Source organism: Hyperolius riggenbachi, chromosome 10 (genome assembly GCF_040937935.1).
Source record: "Hyperolius riggenbachi isolate aHypRig1 chromosome 10, aHypRig1.pri, whole genome shotgun sequence".
Taxonomy (NCBI): Eukaryota; Metazoa; Chordata; class Amphibia; order Anura; family Hyperoliidae; genus Hyperolius; species Hyperolius riggenbachi.
Window position 1 is genome coordinate 292,877,553 of NC_090655.1, and position 20,944 is coordinate 292,898,496.

At 46.7% G+C, this 20,944-nt stretch overlaps 1 protein-coding gene across 2 annotated transcripts in view; it reads left to right on the forward strand.

The window, feature by feature from the left end:
• The first annotated feature begins 1,088 nt into the window (after window positions 1-1,088).
• Window positions 1,089-20,944, forward strand: part of LOC137535601 (zinc finger protein 585A-like) — a 44,862-nt gene continuing 25,006 nt past the window's right edge. The window contains exons 1-5 of one of the 2 annotated variants that reach the window (XM_068257452.1): window positions 1,089-1,151; window positions 2,031-2,137; window positions 2,217-2,339; window positions 2,997-3,094; window positions 3,201-3,417. In XM_068257452.1, coding sequence (XP_068113553.1) covers window positions 2,255-2,339; window positions 2,997-3,094; window positions 3,201-3,417 — 400 coding nt within the window. In that variant the 5' untranslated portion in view covers window positions 1,089-1,151; window positions 2,031-2,137; window positions 2,217-2,254. Of the gene's footprint in view, window positions 1,152-1,869; window positions 1,940-2,030; window positions 2,138-2,216; window positions 2,340-2,996; window positions 3,095-3,200; window positions 3,418-20,944 lie in introns of those variants that run through there. The other variant, XM_068257453.1, reaches the window with a different exon arrangement.

Below are 20,944 nucleotides of genomic sequence, written 5' to 3' on the forward strand. Positions count from 1 at the left end.
TCCGTGTCCTGGTTCCAGCGCTCTCCACTCACCTATGAAGAAGGGAGGCTGTAGACCTCATAGAGCCTCTCTCCATGTCCTGGTTCCAGCGCTGCCCACTCACCTATGGAGAGGGGAGGCTGTAGTCCTCATAGAGTCTCTCTCCGTGGCCGGGTTCCAGCGCTGTCCACTCACCTATGGAGAGGGGAGGCTGTAGTCCTCATAGAGCCTCTCTCCGTGGCCGGGTTCCAGCGCTGCCCACTCACCTATGGAGAGGGGAGGCTGTAGACCTCATAGAGCCTCTCTCCGTGGCCGGGTTCCAGCGCTGCCCACTCACCTATGGAGAGGGGAGGCTGTAGACCTCATAGAGCCTCTCTCCGTGTGCGGGTTCCAGCGCTGTCCACTCACCTATGGAGAGGGGAGGCTGTAGACCTCATAGAGCCTCTCTCCATGTCCTGGTTCCAGAGCTGTCCACTCACCTATGGAGAGGGGAGGCTGTAGACCTCATAGAGCCTCTCTCCATGTCCTGGTTCCAGCATTGCCACCATGTAAATTTGCTGCCTCTAGGGCCCTCAGAAGGTTTCAGGAGCACTGGTGTCCCTGGGCGCTTCCACACATGGTCGGCTCCGTACTGCTCACACACAAGTGCAGAATTATGCAAATGTTACAGTAAATCTGCCGCTTGAAAATGGACGAATCAGGTGCTTCCGCTGCAAGGTTTGCTTAGTCTATTACATGTTAGCTTTAGCTAGTAATGAGCAGAATTCTCCTTCCTCTGTCGTGTTTGGATCTCAGTCACCCTCTCTGCCCTGTAATGCATTGTAATATATGCTGTGCGCAGATTTGGGGAAGGCATTTAATAAAAATCTATTAAAACAGAGCCTGGACGTTTAATGAAAAATAGCCAGCAGTCCAAAGGTTAATAAATGCTGGTAAACGCCCACACAGGATAACCCCGCCCCTTTCTCGCCTCGTAGGTCTCTAGTTATCTCCTCTTCACATGAAGCATAATAGAGGCTGCAGTTAGCTTACTGAACACAAGATGGCGATCACAAGCTTTCCCCTCCAGCGGCTGGAACGCAGAGGCTAGATCGGCTGGAACGCACAGACGGGAAGGGAGGGGAGTGGCAGGAAATGGAGACAAGACATTGCTGGGACTGGCAGCACAGGAGGTGATGGGAGACTTTTATTCCAATATTTTCACTTAAACCAACATTATAAGAACTTAGAGAATATACAAGTCATATGATGGGTGGTGTCATGTATTGTGCTGAAGGAAGGGAAGGACAGGTACTGGGGGGAGGTATTAGGGGAAGGGAGGAGCATATAGTGGGGGAGGGGAGGAGAGATATTGGGGTGAGGGGAGGAGCACATAGTGGGGGAGGGGAGGAGCACATAGTGGGGGAGGGGAGGACAGGTATTGGGGTGAGGGGTGGAGCATACAGTGGGGTACGGGAGGACAGATATTGAGGTGGGGAAGTGTATAGCATAGAGGACATTCTGTGCACTTCCTGTCTGTCACACTAAGTGGATAGCCAACCCCCTGCAGACTAATGGTGGCCACTAATGATCCAATCTTTTTCTTCCAATCTTACCAAATCTATGTAGTAGAATGGTAAACTGAGTGAATATATAGTGAATGGATACTTTAGGCAGTTACCTTATATTACATAGAAATGGTAAGATTGGTTGAACAAGATTGGATCATTAGTGGCCACCTTTACACCTGACTGGAGAGGTGAGGAGGATTGTGCGAGTGTCACATGACTGGAGAGGTGAGGAGGATTCTGGGATTGTCACATGACTGGAGAGGTGAGGAGGATTCTGGGAGTGTCACATGACTGGAGAGGTGAGGAGGGTTCTGGGAGTGTCACATGACTGAAGAGGTGAGGAGGATTCTGGGAGTGTCACATGACTGGAGAGGTGAGGAGGATTGTGGGAGTGTCACATGACTGGAGAGGTGAGGAGGATTCTGGGAGTGTCACATGACTGGAGAGGTGAGGAGGATTCTGGGAGTGTCACATGACCTTACCTTCAGTCTCTCCATACAGAGTTTCCCTTCTGTGAAGTCTGGTGACCTTCGCGGTGCCCCCACCTCACCCCCTGATATCTGAGAGACACGAGAAGCCCACAACATCCTCACTGATCTGCTGTCGGGGTGAGTTGAGCATTAGCAGGAATTATGGGACAGTATCCAGTGATTTGTATGGTGGTAACTGTATCATTCTGTGTGTCAGGTTCCTATAAGGAGGCTCATTGTCTCATCTATTTCTCCATGGAGAAGGGGCAGTATATAGAAGGACACCAGGACCTCTACAAGGACGCCATGATGGAGAGTCAGCCGCCCCTCACATCACCGGGTAAGAGGAGACTTTCATTACTTGTACAGGAGAGAGCAGTACTTGGGGTCCACCTAGATCCCCCATCATCTGATAATCACATATAGACAATGTATTCAGTCAGTGTGTGTGTTTCCTACAGATGTATCCAGTAACAGAAACCCACCAGAGAGATGTACAGGTCCTCTTTATTCCCAGGATTGGCCACCTAGACCCCCCATCATCTGATAATCACATAGAGACAATGTATTCAGTCAGTGTGTGTGTTTCCTACAGATGTATCCAGTAACAGAAACCCACCAGAGAGATGTACAGGTCCTCTTTATTCCCAGGATTGCCCACCTAGATCCTCCATCATCTGATAATCACATAGAGACAATGTATTCAGTCAGTGTGTGTGTTTCCTACAGATGTATCCAGTAACAGAAACCCACCAGAGAGATGTACAGGTCCTCTTTATTCCCAGGATTGCCCACCTAGATCCCCCATCATCTGATAATCACATAGAGACAATGTATTCAGTCAGTGTGTGTGTTTCCTACAGATGTATCCAGTAACAGAAACCCACCAGAGAGATGTACAGGTCCTCTTTATTCCCAGGATTACCCACCTAGATCCCCCATCATCTGATAATCACATAGAGACAATGTATTCAGTCAGTGTGTGTGTTTCCTGCAGATGTATCCAGTAACAGAAACCCACCAGAGAGATGTACAGGTCCTCTTTATTTCCAGGATTGTCCACAGGAAGGTCACACCACCTACCAGCATTTTCAGGTAGGTGGGACTGAGGGTCTCCAGAAAAACATTGTTTTGTTCTGTGTAGCCTCAGCTTGTTATTGCTTATATGTGTAAGATTTATGATATCATTGTATGCACTTAGGATGAAGAACTGATTGATAAAAAAGTTGAAACCAAAGAGGAAGAAGAAGAGACTGATGTGAGGAGTGATCAGCAGACTATGGAGGAGGAGGGAGATGTGATGGTGAAGATTAAAGAGGAAGAAGATGACACGTATAATTCCAGTGATCAGCAATCTATAGAGGATGATATAATGATGGTGACAATAAAAGAAGAAGACAATTTTAAAGAATTAATAAGTAAGCAAAATCTATGTCAGTAATTATTTTTATATTATGTTTAACTTTTTACTAGACACAGATTGGTCACAGGTAGGGGGTGACTTAGTGTTACCGGCCTGTAATAAGCTGATAATGGTCACTGTACATTACTGTACACAGATTGGTCACAGTAGGGGTGACTTAGTGTTACCGGCCTGTAATAAGCTGATAATGGTCACTGCACATTACTGTACACTGATTGGTCACAGTAGGGGGTGACTTAATGTTACCGGCCTGTAATAAGCTGATAATGGTCACTGTACATTACTGTACACAGATTGGTCACAGTAGGGGGTGACTTAGTGTTACCGGCCTGTAATAAGCTGATAATGGTCACTGTACATTACTGTACACAGATTGGTCACAGTAGGGGTGACTTAGTGTTACCGGCCTGTAATAAGCTGATAATGGTCACTGTACATTACTGTACACAGATTGGTCACAGTAGGGGTGACTTAGTGTTACCGGCCTGTAATAAGCTGATAATGGTCACTGTACATTACTGTACACAGATTGGTCACAGTATGGGGTGACTTAGTGTTACCGGCCTGTAATAAGCTGATAATGGTCACTGTACATTACTGTACACAGATTGGCCACAGTAGGGGTGACTTAGTGTTACCGGCCTGTAATAAGCTGATAATGGTCACTGCACATTACTGTACACTGATTGGTCACAGTAGGGGGTGACTTAATGTTACCGGCCTGTAATAAGCTGATAATGGTCACTGTACATTACTGTACACAGATTGGTCACAGTAGGGGGTGACTTAGTGTTACCGGCCTGTAATAAGCTGATAATGGTCACTGTACATTACTGTACACAGATTGGTCACAGTAGGGGTGACTTAGTGTTACCGGCCTGTAATAAGCTGATAATGGTCACTGTACATTACTGTACACAGATTGGTCACAGTAGGGGTGACTTAGTGTTACCGGCCTGTAATAAGCTGATAATGGTCACTGTACATTACTGTACACAGATTGGTCACAGTATGGGGTGACTTAGTGTTACTGGCCTGTAATAAGCTGATAATGGTCACTGTACATTACTGTCCACAGATTGGCCACAGTAGGGGGTGACTTAGTGTTACTGGCCTGTAATAAGCTGATAATGGTCACTGCACATTACTGTACACAGATTGGTCACAGTAGGGGTGACTTAGTGTTACTGGCCTGTAATAAGCTGATAATGGTCACTGTACACAGATTGGTCACAGTAGGGGTGACTTAGTGTTACCGGCCTGTAATAAGCTGATAATGGTCACTGTACATTACTGTATACAGATTGGTCACAGTAGGGGGTGACTTAGTGTTACCGGCCTGTAATAAGCTGATAATGGTCACTGTACATTACTGTACACAGATTGGTCACAGTAGGGGTGACTTAGTGTTACCGGCCTGTAATAAGCTGATAATGGTCACTGTACATTACTGTACACAGATTGGTCACAGTAGGGGGTGACTTAGTGTTACTGGCCTGTAATAAGCTGATAATGGTCACTGTACATTACTGTCCACAGATTGGCCACAGTAGGGGGTGACTTAGTGTCACTGGCCTGTAATAAGCTGATAATGGTCACTGCACATTACTGTACACAGATTGGCCACAGTAGGGGTGACTTAGTGTTACCGGCCTGTAATAAGCTGATAATGGTCACTGCACATTACTGTACACTGATTGGTCACAGTAGGGGGTGACTTAATGTTACCGGCCTGTAATAAGCTGATAATGGTCACTGTACACAGATTGGTCACAGTAGGGGTGACTTAGTGTTACCGGCCTGTAATAAGCTGATAATGGTCACTGTACATTACTGTATACAGATTGGTCACAGTAGGGGGTGACTTAGTGTTACCGGCCTGTAATAAGCTGATAATGGTCACTGTACATTACTGTACACAGATTGGTCACAGTAGGGGGAGTTAGTGTTACCAGCCTGTAATAAGCTGATAATGGTCACTTTACATTACTGTACACAGATTGGTCACAGTAGGGGGTGACTTAGTGTTACTAGCCTGTAATAAGCTGATAATGGTCACTGTACATTACTGTACACAGATTGGTCACAGTAGGGGGTGACTTAGTGTTACTAGCCTGTAATAAGCTGATAATGGTCACTGTACATTACTGTACACAGATTGGTCACAGTAGGGGTGACTTAGTGTTACTGGCCTGTAATAAGCTGATAATGGTCACTGTACATTACTGTACACAGATTGGGCACAGGTAGGGGGTGACTTAGTGTTACTGGCCTGTAATAAGCTGATAATGGTCACTGTACATTACTGTACACAGATTGGTCACAGTAGGGGTGACTTAAAGAGAACCAGAGGCGGGGTTCTTACAATGCAATCCATATACAGAGGCTGGGTCGTCCATAGAGACCAGCCTCTGTTGCTAGTTAGTTCCCTCCAAAGCCCCCCTGCGCGCCGTCAGACCCTAGCGCGGCTGTGTTTACCTCACTACTACTTTACACTCAGTCTCGGCTGCTCCCCCGCCTCCTGAATCGCTCCGGTCCCTGCCCGCGTCCCTACCCTCCAATCAGCGGCGAGGGAAGGGATGTGGGCGGGGACAGGAGCGATTCAGGAGGCGGGGGAGCGGCGAGACTGACAGTAGTGAGCTAAACACAGTCGGCTGCGACACGCTGCATGTCGCCAGCGCGGCTGTGGTTTATGGGGTCTGACAGCGCGCAGGGGGGGCTTTGAAAGAAACTAACTAGCAACAGAGACTGGGCTCTATAGGCAGGCCCAGCCTCTGTGTATAGATTGCGATGGAAGAACCCCACCTCGGGTTCTCTTTAAGGTGCGTACACACGCACTACAGCAGCCAACGATGGGTCCGTCGGCACCTCCCGCTGGGCGGGTTTTCAGTAGACTGTAGTGCATGTGTACGCACTGTCGGCAGACTGATAAGGCTGTTCCTGAATGATCCTCCCTGCGGATCGTTCAGGAACAGCCTTATCAGTCCGCCGACAGTGCATACACACGCACTACAGTCTGCTGAAAACCCGCCCAGCGGGAGGTGCCGACGGACCCGTCGTTGGCTGCTGTAGTGCGTGTGTGTATTACTGGCCGGTAATAAGCTGATAATGGTCACTGTACATTACTGTACACAGATTGGGCACAGTAGGGGTGACTTAGTGTTACCGGCCTTTAATAAGCTGATAATGGTTACTGTACATTACTGTACACAGATTGGTCACAGTAGGGGGTGACTTAGTGTTACCGGCCTGTAATAAGCTAATAATGGTCACTGTACATTACTGTACACAGATTTGTGTGTGACATAAATGGTGACTACTGGGACCTTTGTGGTATAATTGGGGGATGCTGGGACCTTTGTGGTGTAATTGGGGGATGCTGGGACCTATGTGGTATAATCTGGGGATGCTGGGACCTTTGTGATATAATCAGGGGATGCTGTTACCTTTGTGGTATAATTAGGGGATGCTGGGACCTTTGTGGTATAGTTAGGGGATGCTGGGACCTTTGTGGTATAATTGGGGGATGCTGGGACCTTTGTGGTGTAATTGGGGGATGCTGGGACCTTTGTGGTGTAATTGGGGGATGCTGGGACCTTTGTGGTATAATCGGGGGATGCTGGGACCTTTGTGATATAATCGGATGCTGGGACCTTTGTGATATAATCAGGGGATGCTGGGACCTTTGTGGTCTAATTAGGGGATGCTGGGACCTTTTTGGTATAATTGGGAGATGCTGGGACCTTCGTGGTATAATTAGGGGATGCTGGGACCTTTGTGGTATAATCAGGGGATGCTGGGACCTTTGTGGTGTAATTGGGGGATGCTGGGACCTTTGTGGTGTAATCAGTGGATGCTGGGACCTTTGTGGTATAATCGGGGGATGCTGGGACCTTTGTGGTATAATCGGGGGATGCTGGGACCTTTGTGGTATAGTTAGGGGATGCTGGGACCTTTGTGGTATAATTGGGGGATGCTGGGACCTTTGTGGTGTAATCAGTGGATGCTGGGTCCTTTGTGAATTTAATCAGGGAAACCTGGGACCAAACCTTCCTCGTAGCCTTTGCAGAACCTAGAATGTTGGGTACAACCACAAGAATGAGGAAAATCGAGTATTCTCATTCCTGTAAAAAGCTGTGCAGATCCTTGAGGCTGGTTTCACAGTGGGACGTTAAAGTCCCACGTTACAGCAGCCAGTAACGCAGCCTAACTCACAGTAATGTGAAATCAATGTTGCTGTTCACAGTAACATGTTGCGTTACATTGTAACGCAGCACATTAAAAACAAAGTGCTGCATGCTGTACGTTATACTGGGCTAAGCAGCGTTAGCCTGTTTGTACATGCTCAGTAATGCTGGAGGAGGAGGTCTCCCCTCCTCCGCAGCCAGCCACATGGCTAATTAATATTCACTGCACTGCAGAGACTTGTGGTGGGACTGTAGTGTTGTCCGGATCATGAATGAATCGTTCATTTGATCCGGATCTTTTTTATGAGTCGAATCATCGCGGATCATCACAATGAAAGATTTGGTTCACAGTGGATGTCTGTCTGGAAGAAACAGGAACATACAGAATATACAGTGCAGGGAAAGTCCTGTCCTGCTAGTCATTTCACCCAGTCTGCTTCCCTAGTAAAATGATTCAAATGATTCGGTTCAAAGATCCGGATCTTTTCAATGATCCGATTCAAATGATCCGAATCCTTGAAAAGATCCGGACTTCCTATGACTAACCTGGAGCGGCTACTTTGAGAGCTGCATAACGCAGCTCAATCTGACGTCCAACTTCAACACCACCATGCGTTGCGTTAGGGGCACTTTATGCGACCATAACGTCCCCTAAAACACAACGTCTTGGTGTGTAAGTAGCCTAAGTCAACTCCAGTCTTCTCTCCAGACTTTGTATCTTCGTTATACCCTTGTTCCATCTCCAGTGTCCATGATGTCCCCCTTCCTTTCCTGGTGATGGGAAGTTCTGAGCCAGTGCAGGAATGGCTTTGTATCTTCGTTATGCCCTTGTTCCATCTCCAGTGTCCATGATGCCTCCTTCCTTTCCTGGTGATGGGAAGTTCTGAGCCAGTGCAGGAATGGCTTTGTATCTTCGTTATTCCCTTGTTCCATCTCCAGTGTCCATGATGCCTCCTTCCTTTCCTGGTGATGGGAAGTTCTGAGCCAGTGCAGGAATGGCTTTGTATCTTCGTTATTCCCTTGTTCCATCTCCAGTGTTCATGATGCTCCCTTTCTTTCCTGGTGATGGGAAGTTCTGAGCCAGTGCAGGAATGACTTTGTATCTTCGTTATGCCCTTGTTCCATCTCCAGTGTCCATGATGCTCCCTTTCTTTCCTGGTGATGGGAAGTTCTGAGCCAGTGCAGGAATGGCTTTGTATCTTCGTTATGCCCTTGTTCCATCTCCAGTGTTCATGATGCTCCCTTTCTTTCCTGGTGATGGGAAGTTCTGAGCCAGTGCAGGAATGACTTTGTATCTTCGTTATGCCCTTGTTCCATCTCCAGTGTCCATGATGCTCCCTTTCTTTCCTGGTGATGGGAAGTTCTGAGCCAGTGCAGGAATGGCTTTGTATCTTCGTTATGCCCTTGTTCCATCTCCAGTGTCCATGATGTCCCCCTTCCTTTCCTGGTGATGGGAAGTTCTGAGCCAGTGCAGGAATGACTTTGTATCTTCGTTATGCCCTTGTTCCATCTCCAGTGTCCATGATGCCGCCTTCCTTTCCTGGTGATGGGAAGTTCTGAGCCAGTGCAGGAATGGCTTTGTATCTTCGTTATGCCCTTGTTCCATCTCCAGTGTCCATGATGCTCCCTTTCTTTCCTGGTGATGGGAAGTTCTGAGCCAATGCAGGAATGACTTTGTATCTTCGTTATGCCCTTGTTCCATCTCCAGTGTCCAGGATGCCCCCTTTCTTTCCTGGTGATGGGAAGTTCTGAACCAGTGCAGGAATGGCTTTGTATCTTCGTTATGCCCTTGTTCCATCTCCAGTGTCCATGATGCCCCCTTTCTTTCCTGGTGATGGGAAGTTCTGAGCCAGTGCAGGAATGGCTTTGTATCTTCGTTATTCCCTTGTTCCATCTCCAGTGTCCATGATGTCCCCCTTCCTTTCCTGGTGATGGGAAGTTCTGAGCCAGTGCAGGAATGGCTTTGTATCTTCGTTATGCCCTTGTTCCATCTCCAGTGTCCATGATGCCTCCTTCCTTTCCTGGTGATGGGAAGTTCTGAGCCAGTGCAGGAATGGCTTTGTTTCTTCGTTATGCCCTTGTTCCATCTCCAGTGTCCATGATGCCTCCTTCCTTTCCTGGTGATGGGAAGTTCTGAGCCAGTGCAGGAATGGCTTTGTATCTTCGTTATGCCCTTGTTCCATCTCCAGTGTCCATGATGCCCCCTTTCTTACCTGGTGATGGGAAGTTCTGAGCCAGTGCAGGAATGGCTTTGTATCTTCGTTATGCCTTTGTTCCAGCTCCAGTGTCCATGATGCCCCCTTTCTTTCCTGGTGATGGGAAGTTCTGAGCCAGTGCAGGAAGCTGAGTTATAGCCCTTGAATTCTCTTACATAGCCGGCTTAGATGGGCGCTCTGAGCAGCCTGGGACTTTACTTCTATACAAGATAAATAATCCTTTCTCAAAAACATCCACAAGTTGTTTGAAGATCCTTTCTTCTCCCCTCACCACATCCAGCAGTTACCTCCCAGTTCAGTCACATGGTGCAGCGCCCAGTCTTCTTCTACACCACGTGGAGCCAGCATGAAACCCCTCTATCACCAGTGTCTGTCATTTGGCATAACATGCCATCATTAGTAAATAAGACTATGCTGGCCAAGATTATTCAGCCAGCCATGGATTATCTGATGTCTCTCTCAGTATGTGTAGGCATCCAGTTTGTAGCAGAGTTTGTGAAGTCACCAGTGTATCCTGAATTTTAATAATTTGCTCGCCAAGTCTTAGGACTATCTGATCCAAGTGCAGAACTCGTGTAGCTGCCAAGTGCCAGGACTGTCTATCTCCAAGAACTTGTGTAGCCGGCCAAGTCCCAGGATTATCTGGCTTCAAGTAAAGAACTCGTGTAGCTGGCCAAGTGCCAGGACTTTTTTTTTTTTTTTTTCTAAGTGGAGACTTCATCTGACTGTCCAAGTCCCAGAGTCTTCTGGTTCCAAGTGGAGAACTCATGTAGCTGGCCAAGTGCCAGGATTATGTCTCCAAGATCTTTTGTAGCAGGCCAAGTCCCAGGACTATCTGACTTCAAGTAAAGAACTTGTGTAGCTGGCCCAGGACTATCTGTCTCCAAGTGAAGAACTCATGTAGCTGGCCAAATGTCAGGACTATCATCCCCCAAGTAAAGAACTTGTTTAGCTGGCCAAGTACTATCTGTTTCCATGTAAAGAACTCATGTAGCTGGCCAAGTCCCAGGACTATCTCTCTCCAAATAAAGATCTTGTCTAGCTGGCCAAGTCCCAGGACTATTTGTCTCCAAGCAAAGAACTCATGTAGCTGGCCCCGTCCCAGGACTATCTGTCTTAAAGTAAAGAACTTGTGTAGCTGGCCAAGTCCCAGGACTATCTGTCTCCAAGTAAAGAACTCATGTAGCTGGCCAAGTCCCAGGACTATCTGTCTCCAAGTAAAGCACTCATGTAGCTGGCCAAGTCCCAGGACTATCTGTCTCCAGGCAAATAACTCCTGTAGCTGGCCCAGTCCCAGGACTATCAGTCTCCAAGCAAAGAACTCATGTAGCTGGCCAAGTCCCAGGACTATCTGTCTCCGAGAACTTGTGTAGCTGGCCAAGACTTAGGACTATCTGTCTCCAAGTAAAGAACTCCTGTAGCTGGCCCAGTCCCAGGACTATCAGTCTCCAAGCAAAGAACTCATGTAGCTGGCCAAGTCCCAGGACTATCTGTCTCCGAGAACTTGTGTAGCTGGCCAAGACTTAGGACTATCTGTCTCAAAGTAAAGAACTCGTGTAGCCGGCCAAGTCCCAGGACTATCTGTCTCCAAGTAAAGAACTCGTGTAGCCGGCCAAGTCCCAGGTCTATCTGATGATGGGTGGGATGCGTAATAGAATACCTCTCCTCCGTCCTGAGGCCGTCTCAGTAACCGGATGCACAATTAGCCCTAGAGTGGATGGGTTGGTTATCATTGCTCAGTACGGCGGTGGAACTTGTGACCTCTGCTTCCAGGATTGCGGGGTAGCTCGGATTCCTTGGGTGGCCGTGAACATGCGACGGCTGTCCTCTGGGAGGGTTATACCATGCGCTGTGGAGGGGAGGGCGTGCCTGCCCACATTTATGGCATTGTGCTGAACTGTCACATGTTTCTCTTTGGAGACCATGGGCGGAGATTGTCTCACATGTCCTGTCGTCCAAGTCCCTGAAGAGGCTGTTGGGTAATGGTGAAACATGTTGGTTGTGACAGTTTCACACTAGTCTGCAACCACTGAGACCAGCATGCCAAGCTCCAAGATCAGAAGGGCAGCCAGGCAACACTCTGGTGCAGAGGGGCTGTTCGCTGCCCGAGATGAGTAAACAATCCAAGCTGTGCCGACAGATTTCTGGTGTGCAGGCAGCCTGTGTGAGCGGTTCATCGATTCAATCAGTGAACCGCTCACACAATCTGCCAGCACACCAGAAGCCTGTCGGCACAGCTTGGATTGTTTACTCATGTCGGCCAGTGAATCGCGTCTCTGCACAAGCGGGACAGTGCAGAGGGAGGGAGATACATTCCTGGCGCCGCAGCTCATGAAGGGAGAATCCTCTGACACACTGAATAGAGGATTGTAGAAAAAGAAGCGCTCCAATAGTACATTACATTTTTTAATTAAAAATATGCAATAAAGGGGCGCATGCGTGGCGCCGGGCAAGATGGCCGCTTAGCCTGAGAGCTCCGCTGCTCAGCTGACACAAACGCAAGCTGCAACGGCTTTAGCTGGGAAGATCCTGCGCTTATAACGCATGAGCGTACACCTTACCATTCGCTGATTCTTATGGGACCAAAGAAGAGAGGCAAATCGGCTTCCAGACGTAACTTTGAAGCATATTTCTCTCGGCCTATAAAGCCTCCGCCTCTTTCCAAGATGGCGTCGCCCAAAAAGCAGCATGGCACAGATCAAACTGAAGCTCCAGAATTTATCACCAAGCAAGTGTTAGAATCCTGCCTAGCTGACCTACACCAGAAAATCTCCTGCTCAGTAACGGAAGCGGTTTCCTCGTCATTGGCGGGACTCTGGACGGACATAGAGACTACTCTCTCCCGTACAGCGGCACTCGAGAAGGCGGTAACGGCCCTAGAGCAGCACTGCACATATCTGGAAGAGGAAAATGATAAGTTGATGGATACTGTAGGGGAACTTCACCGCTTCATTGAGGACCACGAAAATCGGGACCGGAGATCAAATCTGCGGGTAAGAGGGGTGCCAGACTTTGTCAAGCCCCCTGATATAAAGCAATATCTGACTGACCTGTTTTCTGAGATCTCCCCCGACACCTCACAAGATATGTGGCGCTTTGACAGAGCCCATAGGGCGATAGGGCCGCGCCCAGAGGGAACACCTTTGCTGAGGGACATAATAGTCCGATTTCATTATTATGAAGCGAAAGAGGTGGTGGCCATGGCGGTGAGAAACGTGAATTCCTACAAGTTCCGGGATCATGAAGTGCAAATATTCAATGACATTTCCCCTATTACACTTGCCAAATGCCACAAGCTCTGACCAGTTACTGCTTTGCTACGTGAGAAGGGCATTCAGTACCGCTGGGGGTATCCCTTTAAACTGATTGCAGTCAAAGACGGGGCCTAACACGCCATCTCCGCACCAGAAGATGCACCGGATTTGCTTAAAGGTCTGGGACTCCGCATGCCGGGGAAAACACAACACCCTAGCACTCCTTCTAAGACCCAGGGTCAGAATAGGTCACCTCCTTGTCTCTCTCCAGAGGTCCCAGCATCTGAAGATAATAAGGACTAAAGCGCTTTGTTCACTACTTTAAATTTTTTAGTTACGGTTGATTATGTTATATATGACATGTCGTTGTAAAAATGTCGTAGCAATGGGCAGCTGACCGGGCTGGGCGACAGGCTGTCCGGCCTGCTGGGAGTCAGTATGTCTTCCCTCTACGGGTGTGCAGTGGGGCGCACCCTAACAGGGGTTCACACCACCCTTGTTATGTTAGGTTACCTACTAAGAGCATTGCATTATGTGCAATGCCTACTGTCTGTTACAGGTTTGCTGTTCAGCCCCATAGAAGTTGGGGTTTCTTCATTCTTTCTTCTGTTCTTTCTTACCTTTTCTTCACTTCTGTTACTCTCCTTTCTGCTTTCCTTCTCCTCTATACTTGTCCTGCCAGTCATCTATATTCTTAGAGTCATATTTAAAAAACTCTGGGTTCACTGTATACCTGATCCAAGCAATTTTAATCCCCCATAATGGTGAAATTGGTCACTTTAAATGTTAAACGGCTTTATTCAGTGAGGAAACGATATTTAGCTTTAAGAGATCTGGAACGAATTGGAACGGATTTTGTTTTTCTGCAAGAGACAGGATTCTCTTCAAAGCGTCCGGGATATTTAAAAAGCAAATGTTATCCATCATCGTTTGTCGCTAGTGCACCAGTTAAAAAACCTGGAGTTGCTTTGCCCATACATAATAGATGCCCGTTTCAGGTTAAAAAGGAATACAGTGATCCCAGAGGGCGATATATTATATTACAGGGTTCTCTGCATGGTCTAGAAATTGTATTAGCGGTTGCATATGTACCAAATGTCCACCAAATACAATTTTTAAAAAAGGTTCTTAAAAAGATAGAGCAGCTTAACTGTCCTAATGTGACATTAGGGGGTGACTTCAATATGATTTGCTTTCCTACCAGAGATCGTAAGTCTGTAGATACCCCATCCAATTTTCCCTCTATTTGTAAACTTTCCAAAAATTTTAGACAGCTGCAAAAACAATTCGATTTATGGGATGCCTGGAGAGCTTTGCATGCAGGGGAAATGGACTTTACGTTTTATTCTCATCCATCTTTCACTTATACTAGAATCGATCATTTTTTTCTATCTCCCTCATTATTAAACTCTTTGATCTCCTCAGAAATAGGTCCAATATCATGGTCTGACCATTCTCCTCTGGAATTAACACTCAATCTAGCTAATAATCCCAGGTTGCCTTCGGTTTGGAAATTGAACGACAGCTTATTTATTGTATGAAGAGATAAGCCAGGATGTATTGGAAAATGTAGATTCCTTCTTTAAGTTAAATACAGGATCAGTCACGCATTTTTCAACTGTGTGGGAAACACATAAAGCTTGTATCAGAGGCAAACTTATAGCAATAGCTAGCAGAAGGAAAAAGGAAGCTATACATAAAGTAAATGTTTTGCTCCAACAGATTGCAGAGTTAGAGTCACATAAAAAGTCGCCTTCTAAGCAAACCCATTATAATTTGGAAGTACTGCGTAAACAATTATCTGACTTGCAATTTGCGTCCGCAGAAAGATCCTTGTTTTTCACTAGACAGCTATTCTATGAAAAAGGCAATAGAGCCCACATCATGCTAGCTAAGAAACTACGGGACATGAAAACTCGCAATGTGGTTTACGCTTTAAAAGATAAAAAAGGAGTCCTACACCATGACCTACGCCGCATATCCCAATTATTTAGGGGATATTTCTCCGGTGTTTATAATCTTCAAGAAGGAGATGGACATCCCCCCCCCCTTCTAGAAAAGAGATGAGCGACTATTTAAGATCATGTGATCTCCCAACTTTGCTTCCTAACCAATTAAACATCCTAAATGGTACAATTGAGATAGAGGTCTCTGAGGTCCTTAAACATGCAAAGCCCCACAAGGCCCCTGGCCCTGATGGGTTCACTATGGCTTACTATAAAAAAATGTCAGGATCTGTTAATCCCTAGGCTGGTCACTTTATTCAATAGTTTCTGGGGGATGGATCCCATACCAACTTCAATGTTAAAATCGCATATGGTTGTAATCCCAAAAACGGACAGGGATCCATTAGACCCCAAAAATTACAGACCGATCTCGTTGCTTAATACCGATTTAAAAATATTTACAAAAGTACTTGCAAATCGTTTATGCACACTCATGCCCTCCTTGGTAGATTCAGATCAGGTAGGATTCATTTCGGGACGTTATGCAGGGGATAATATTAGGAGATCAATTAATCTGATAGACCATATCAATCATAATAAGCTACCTTCAATATTAATGAGTCTCGATGCAGAAAAAGCTTTCGATAGGCTTAGTTGGCCCTTCCTTTTCCAAACACTACGGGCAATGGGCTTTGAGGGGGCTTTTTTAACTACCTGCGGACCGAGCGAGTATAAATCTACGGCGGGCAGGGAGCGCTGCGGTCCTGCCCGGATGTAAACTCTACGTCCCATTGACCGCGCGCCCCCGCCCGTCTCCGCCGCTCGGTCCGCTCTGCCCCCGCCGCTCCTTGCTGCCCTGCCGCCTCTATGACGGCAGAGCACTGTGAGCCGGGCAGGAGCCGCTTTCATTGGCTTACATGAAATGACAGGGTCAGGAGCCAATGAAAGCGGCTCCTGACCGGCGCACAGCGCTCTGCCGTCATAGCGACGGCAGAGAGAGCAGCCTGCGGCGGGGACAGAGCGGCGTGTCCGGCGGGAGCGACGGTAACTTGCGGCGGTTTGTCGGGAAGCGGCGGTTTGCTGGACCAGCACCCTCTGGTCCTTAAGAGGGCAGAGGGTGCTGGTCCAGAAAGGGTTAAATACCTTATTTAAATTGTATTCAACTCCCCAGGTAGCATTAAAAATTCCTTTTACTGATCCGCACCAGTTTTTCCCAATTTCAAATGGGACTCGCCAGGGTTGCCCCTTGTCCCCATTGCTTTTTGCTTTAACCATTGAGCCTCTGGCTGCAAGGATAAGGGGCAACCCTGACATTTCTGGGCTACATATCGGGAGAACAAATTTTAAAATGTCACTTTTTGCTGACGATGTGTTAATATCAGTAACTAATCCGTATATCTCTCTTCCCAACATGCATGCGGAGCTCTCCAGGTTTGGTTATCTTTCAAATTATAAAATAAATGATAGCAAGACAGAGGCCCTCTCATTCTTCCTCCCGACCCAAACTGAGAGGGATATGAAGCTGCGGTTTCCTTATAGATGGCAATCGGATACTCTCAAATACCTTGGGGTCTTTCTTCCAAGAGATTCTGGGAAGCGAATTCATTTTAATGTATCTCCCCTAATTTCCAGAATTCTAAAAGATCTGAATAAGTGGAAAGACTATAGTATTTCCTGCTTTGGCCGTATGACGGCTTTTAAGATGAACTCCCTATCCAAATTGGTGTATGTATTTTCCACAATCCTTATGTGGATCCCGCAGTCTATTCTGATCCTTCTTCAGAAGGCACTGACACGATTTATTTGGCAAGGAAAAACGCCCAGGATATCTAGATCTATACTAATTCTTCAAAGGCAGCATGGGGGCCTCTCAGTCCCTAATATATACAATTACTATGTGGCCAGTCAACTTAGACAGATGGTGGCATGGTTTGAGAGAAAACCTCATGCAAAATGGGCAAGGATAGAATTTGAGGCTTATTATCCCTCTCACCCTAGTGCTTTCCTGTGGAAAAGTGTTTTACCTCCTGTGGAGGCCCTTAGGACCTACGATCCAACCTAAAATGATGGTCGGTCTTGGGGAGACGTATGTCCCTACTCCCACAAGCCTCCTCGATGATCCCAATTTTTGGCAATCCTAATTTTGTCCCAGGTCTTGGGTGTACGACCACTTCGATATGGGCCCAAAAGGATATATGGTTTATCTTTGATTTACTTAATCCCTTTACAGGTAGATTGTATTCATTTGATGACCTTAAGGACCGTATAGCATTAACAAACGCTCATAATTTACAATAAATGCAGATCTGCCATTTTATACTTTCTATATCTCCTACCCTGGAATTTGCAAGCAAAACGGAACTAGAAGTAATTATGGATGCTGGCCCCACGCAAAAAGGCCTCATATCCTCTTTTTATACATGGCTTAATTCACCTCTACGTTTTGCATCAGAATACAAGCATAAATATATGAAATACTGGGACCAAGAACTGAACTCAGACACCAACTTGGACGCATGGTCAAGAATATGGTTAAATGCAGCTAAAACTTCTGTGTAACAACGAAAGAAAATATTTACAAGATCATGTTTCTCTGGTACCAAACACCAGTCAGACTCCATAAATGGAACCCATTAATATCCCCGGCATGCTGGAGAAAGTGCAATCAGCCTGGTACTATTTATCATCTGTTCTGGTCGTGTCCTAGAATACAGTCCTTCTGGACAGAAGTGATCCACCTAATAAAGCGCTACACTGACATCGAAGTACCCTTAGACCCTTCGATCTGCATACTGGCAAAACCAATACCTAAACTGAAATCTCATAGGCAGCGCTTAATTAATTACTTTTTAACTGCTGCTAGGTGTGTCATATCAAAACACTGGAGGGATCCTCTCTCACCCAATGTTACGGAGGTACTGAATAGAGTGAAATATATCTATAAATTAGAGCACTTGACAGCTGTTGTTCAGGATAAATTGCATTTATTTAACAAAATATGGGGGGAAATCGTCCTGTAATTATATGTGCATCGTTATGACTTTTATCAAAATGTAATACTTGATGCTGGCAGGACTTCTTTCTTCCTTCTTCTCTTCTTCTCTCTCTTTTTTTCTTTCCCTCTTATTCTTCCTCTATCTATTCTTTCTTCCTACTCAGTCTTTCTGTCCCGTGGATGCCTGGTCTGTAGGGGCGTGCGGACGGCTAAGGCCATATATGCAACATAATTTAACCCCTTTGGGTTTATTGGAGGACCATCGCATGCCCATGCGGACTAGGGTCTTATAGGAATTGACAACCTCTGTAGATTATAGCTCAATAAGCTAGAGTCGTAAACCATTTTGAAGTATTGTGATGTTTCAGACTCTCCGTTGTTATAAGCTATCAGAATCTGTTATGTTATCAGATAATGGTAGGGTGAAAGTGGAATGTTGTTTTATTTTTTGAATAATTTGAAAATAAAACATTTAAATACAAAAAAAAAAATATGCAATAAAGTATTGCACTTACACTATTGTTTCTTTTAAAATTGGTGTGTCTGTGGCCTGCCCAGGATCATTCTCCTCTGCCACGGTCTGGCCAGGACCCAGTGCCGCTCCGATGTAACATAAAGCTCTATCTGCGGTGTATCGAAGAGGGGGCGTGGCCACTCCACGTCATTGCCATTACGTCACCACCGGTTTCGACGTAGTGGCAGTGATGTGAAGCGGCCAGAAACATGCTTATTTTAAAAGAAACAATAATGTAAGTGCAATATTTTATTGCATATTTTCAATAAAAAATTTCAATGCACATTGGAGCGCTTCTTTTTCTACAAACTTCAGTATCTGGTAACCACCAAGTGAGAAGCTGCTCCATAGTGCTCCAACGCAAGCATAACACCTTCACATGTGTACACAAAATTGCAGCCTAGTTAGACAGCGTAGGGCATTGAAATTTGCTTTTTGACACTGAATAGAGGAACCTGTCACCACTGCACTGTCCTAGCACTATGCAAGGTCTGATAAGCTGAATAGAGGAACCCGACACCACTGCACTGTCCTAGCACTATGCAAGGTCTGATGAGCTGAATAGAGGAACCCGACACCACTGCACTGTCCTAGCACTATGCAAGGTCTGATAAGCTGAATAGAGGAACCCGGCACCACTGCACTGTCCTAGCACTATGCAAGGTCTGATAAGCTGAATAGAGGAACCCGACACCACTGCACTGTCCTAGCACTATGCAAGGTCTGATAAGCTGAATAGAGGAACCTGTCACCACTGCACTGTCCTAGCAGTATGCAAGCTCTGATAAGCTGAATAGAGGAACCCGACACCACTGCACTGTCCTAGCACTATGTGAGGTCTGATAAGCTGAATAGAGGAACCCGACACCACTGCACTGTCCTAGCACTATGCAAGGTCTGATAAGCTGAATAGAGGAACCCGACACCACTGCACTGTCCTAGCACTATGCAAGGTCTGATAAGCTGAATAGAGGAACCCGACACCACTGCACTGTCCTAGCACTATGCAAGGTCTGATAAGCTGAATAGAGGAACCTGTCACCACTGCACTGTCCTAGCACTATGCAAGGTCTGATAAGCTGAATAGAGGAACCCGACACCACTGCACTGTCCTAGCACTATGCAAGGTCTGATAAGCTGAATAGAGGAACCCGTCACCACTGCACTGTCCTAGCACTATGCAATGTCTGATAAGCTGAATAGAGGAACCCGACACCACTGCACTGTCCTAGCACTATGCAAGGTCTGATAAGCTGAATAGAGGAACCCGACACCACTGCACTGTCCTAGCACTATGCAATGTCTGATAAGCTGAATAGAGGAACCCGACACCACTGCACTGTCCTAGCACTATGCAAGGTCTGATAAGCTGAATAGAGGAACCCGACACCACTGCACTGTCCTAGCACTATGCAAGGTCTGATAAGCTGAATAGAGGAACCCATCACCACTGCACTGTCCTAGCACTATGCAAGGTCTGATACGCTGAATAGGGGAACCTGACACCACTGCACTGTCCTAGCACTATGCAAGATCTGATAAGCTGAATAGGGGAACCTGTCACCACTGCACTGTCCTAGCACTATGCAAGGTCTGATACGCTGAATAGGGGAACCTGACACCACTGCACTGTCCTAGCACTATGCAAGATCTGATAAGCTGAATAGGGGAACCCGTCACCACTGCACTGTCCTAGCACTATGCAATGTCTGATAAGCTGAATAGAGGAACCTGTCACCACTGCACTGTCCTCCTAGCACTATGCAAGGTCTGATAAGCTGAATAGAGGAACCCGACACCACTGCACTGTCCTAGCACTAGGCAAGGTCTGATAAGCTGAATAGAGGAACCCGACACCACTGCACTGTCCTAGCACTATGCAAGGCCTGATAAGCTGAATAGAGGAACCCGTCACCACTGCACTGTCCTAGCACTATGCAAGGTCTGATAAGCTGAATAGAGGAACCCGACACCACTGCACTGTCCTAGCACTATGCAAGGTCTGATAAGCTGAATAGAGGAACCCCTCACCACTACACTGTCCTAGCACTATGCAAGGTCTGATAAGCTGAATAGAGGAACCCCTCACCACTGCACTATCCTAGCACCATGCAAGGTCTGATAAGCTGAATAGAGGAACCCGTCACCACTGCACTGTCCTAGCACTATGCAAGGCCTGATAAGCTGAATAGAGGAACCCGTCACCACTGCACTATCCTAGCACTATGCAAGGCCTGATAAGCTGAATAGAGGAACCCGACACCACTGCACTATCCTAGCACTATGCAAGGCCTGATAAGCTGAATAGAGGAACCCGACACCACTGCACTGTCCTAGCACTATGCAAGGTCTGATAAGCTGAATAGAGGAACACGACACCACTGCACTGTCCTAGCACTATGCAAGGCCT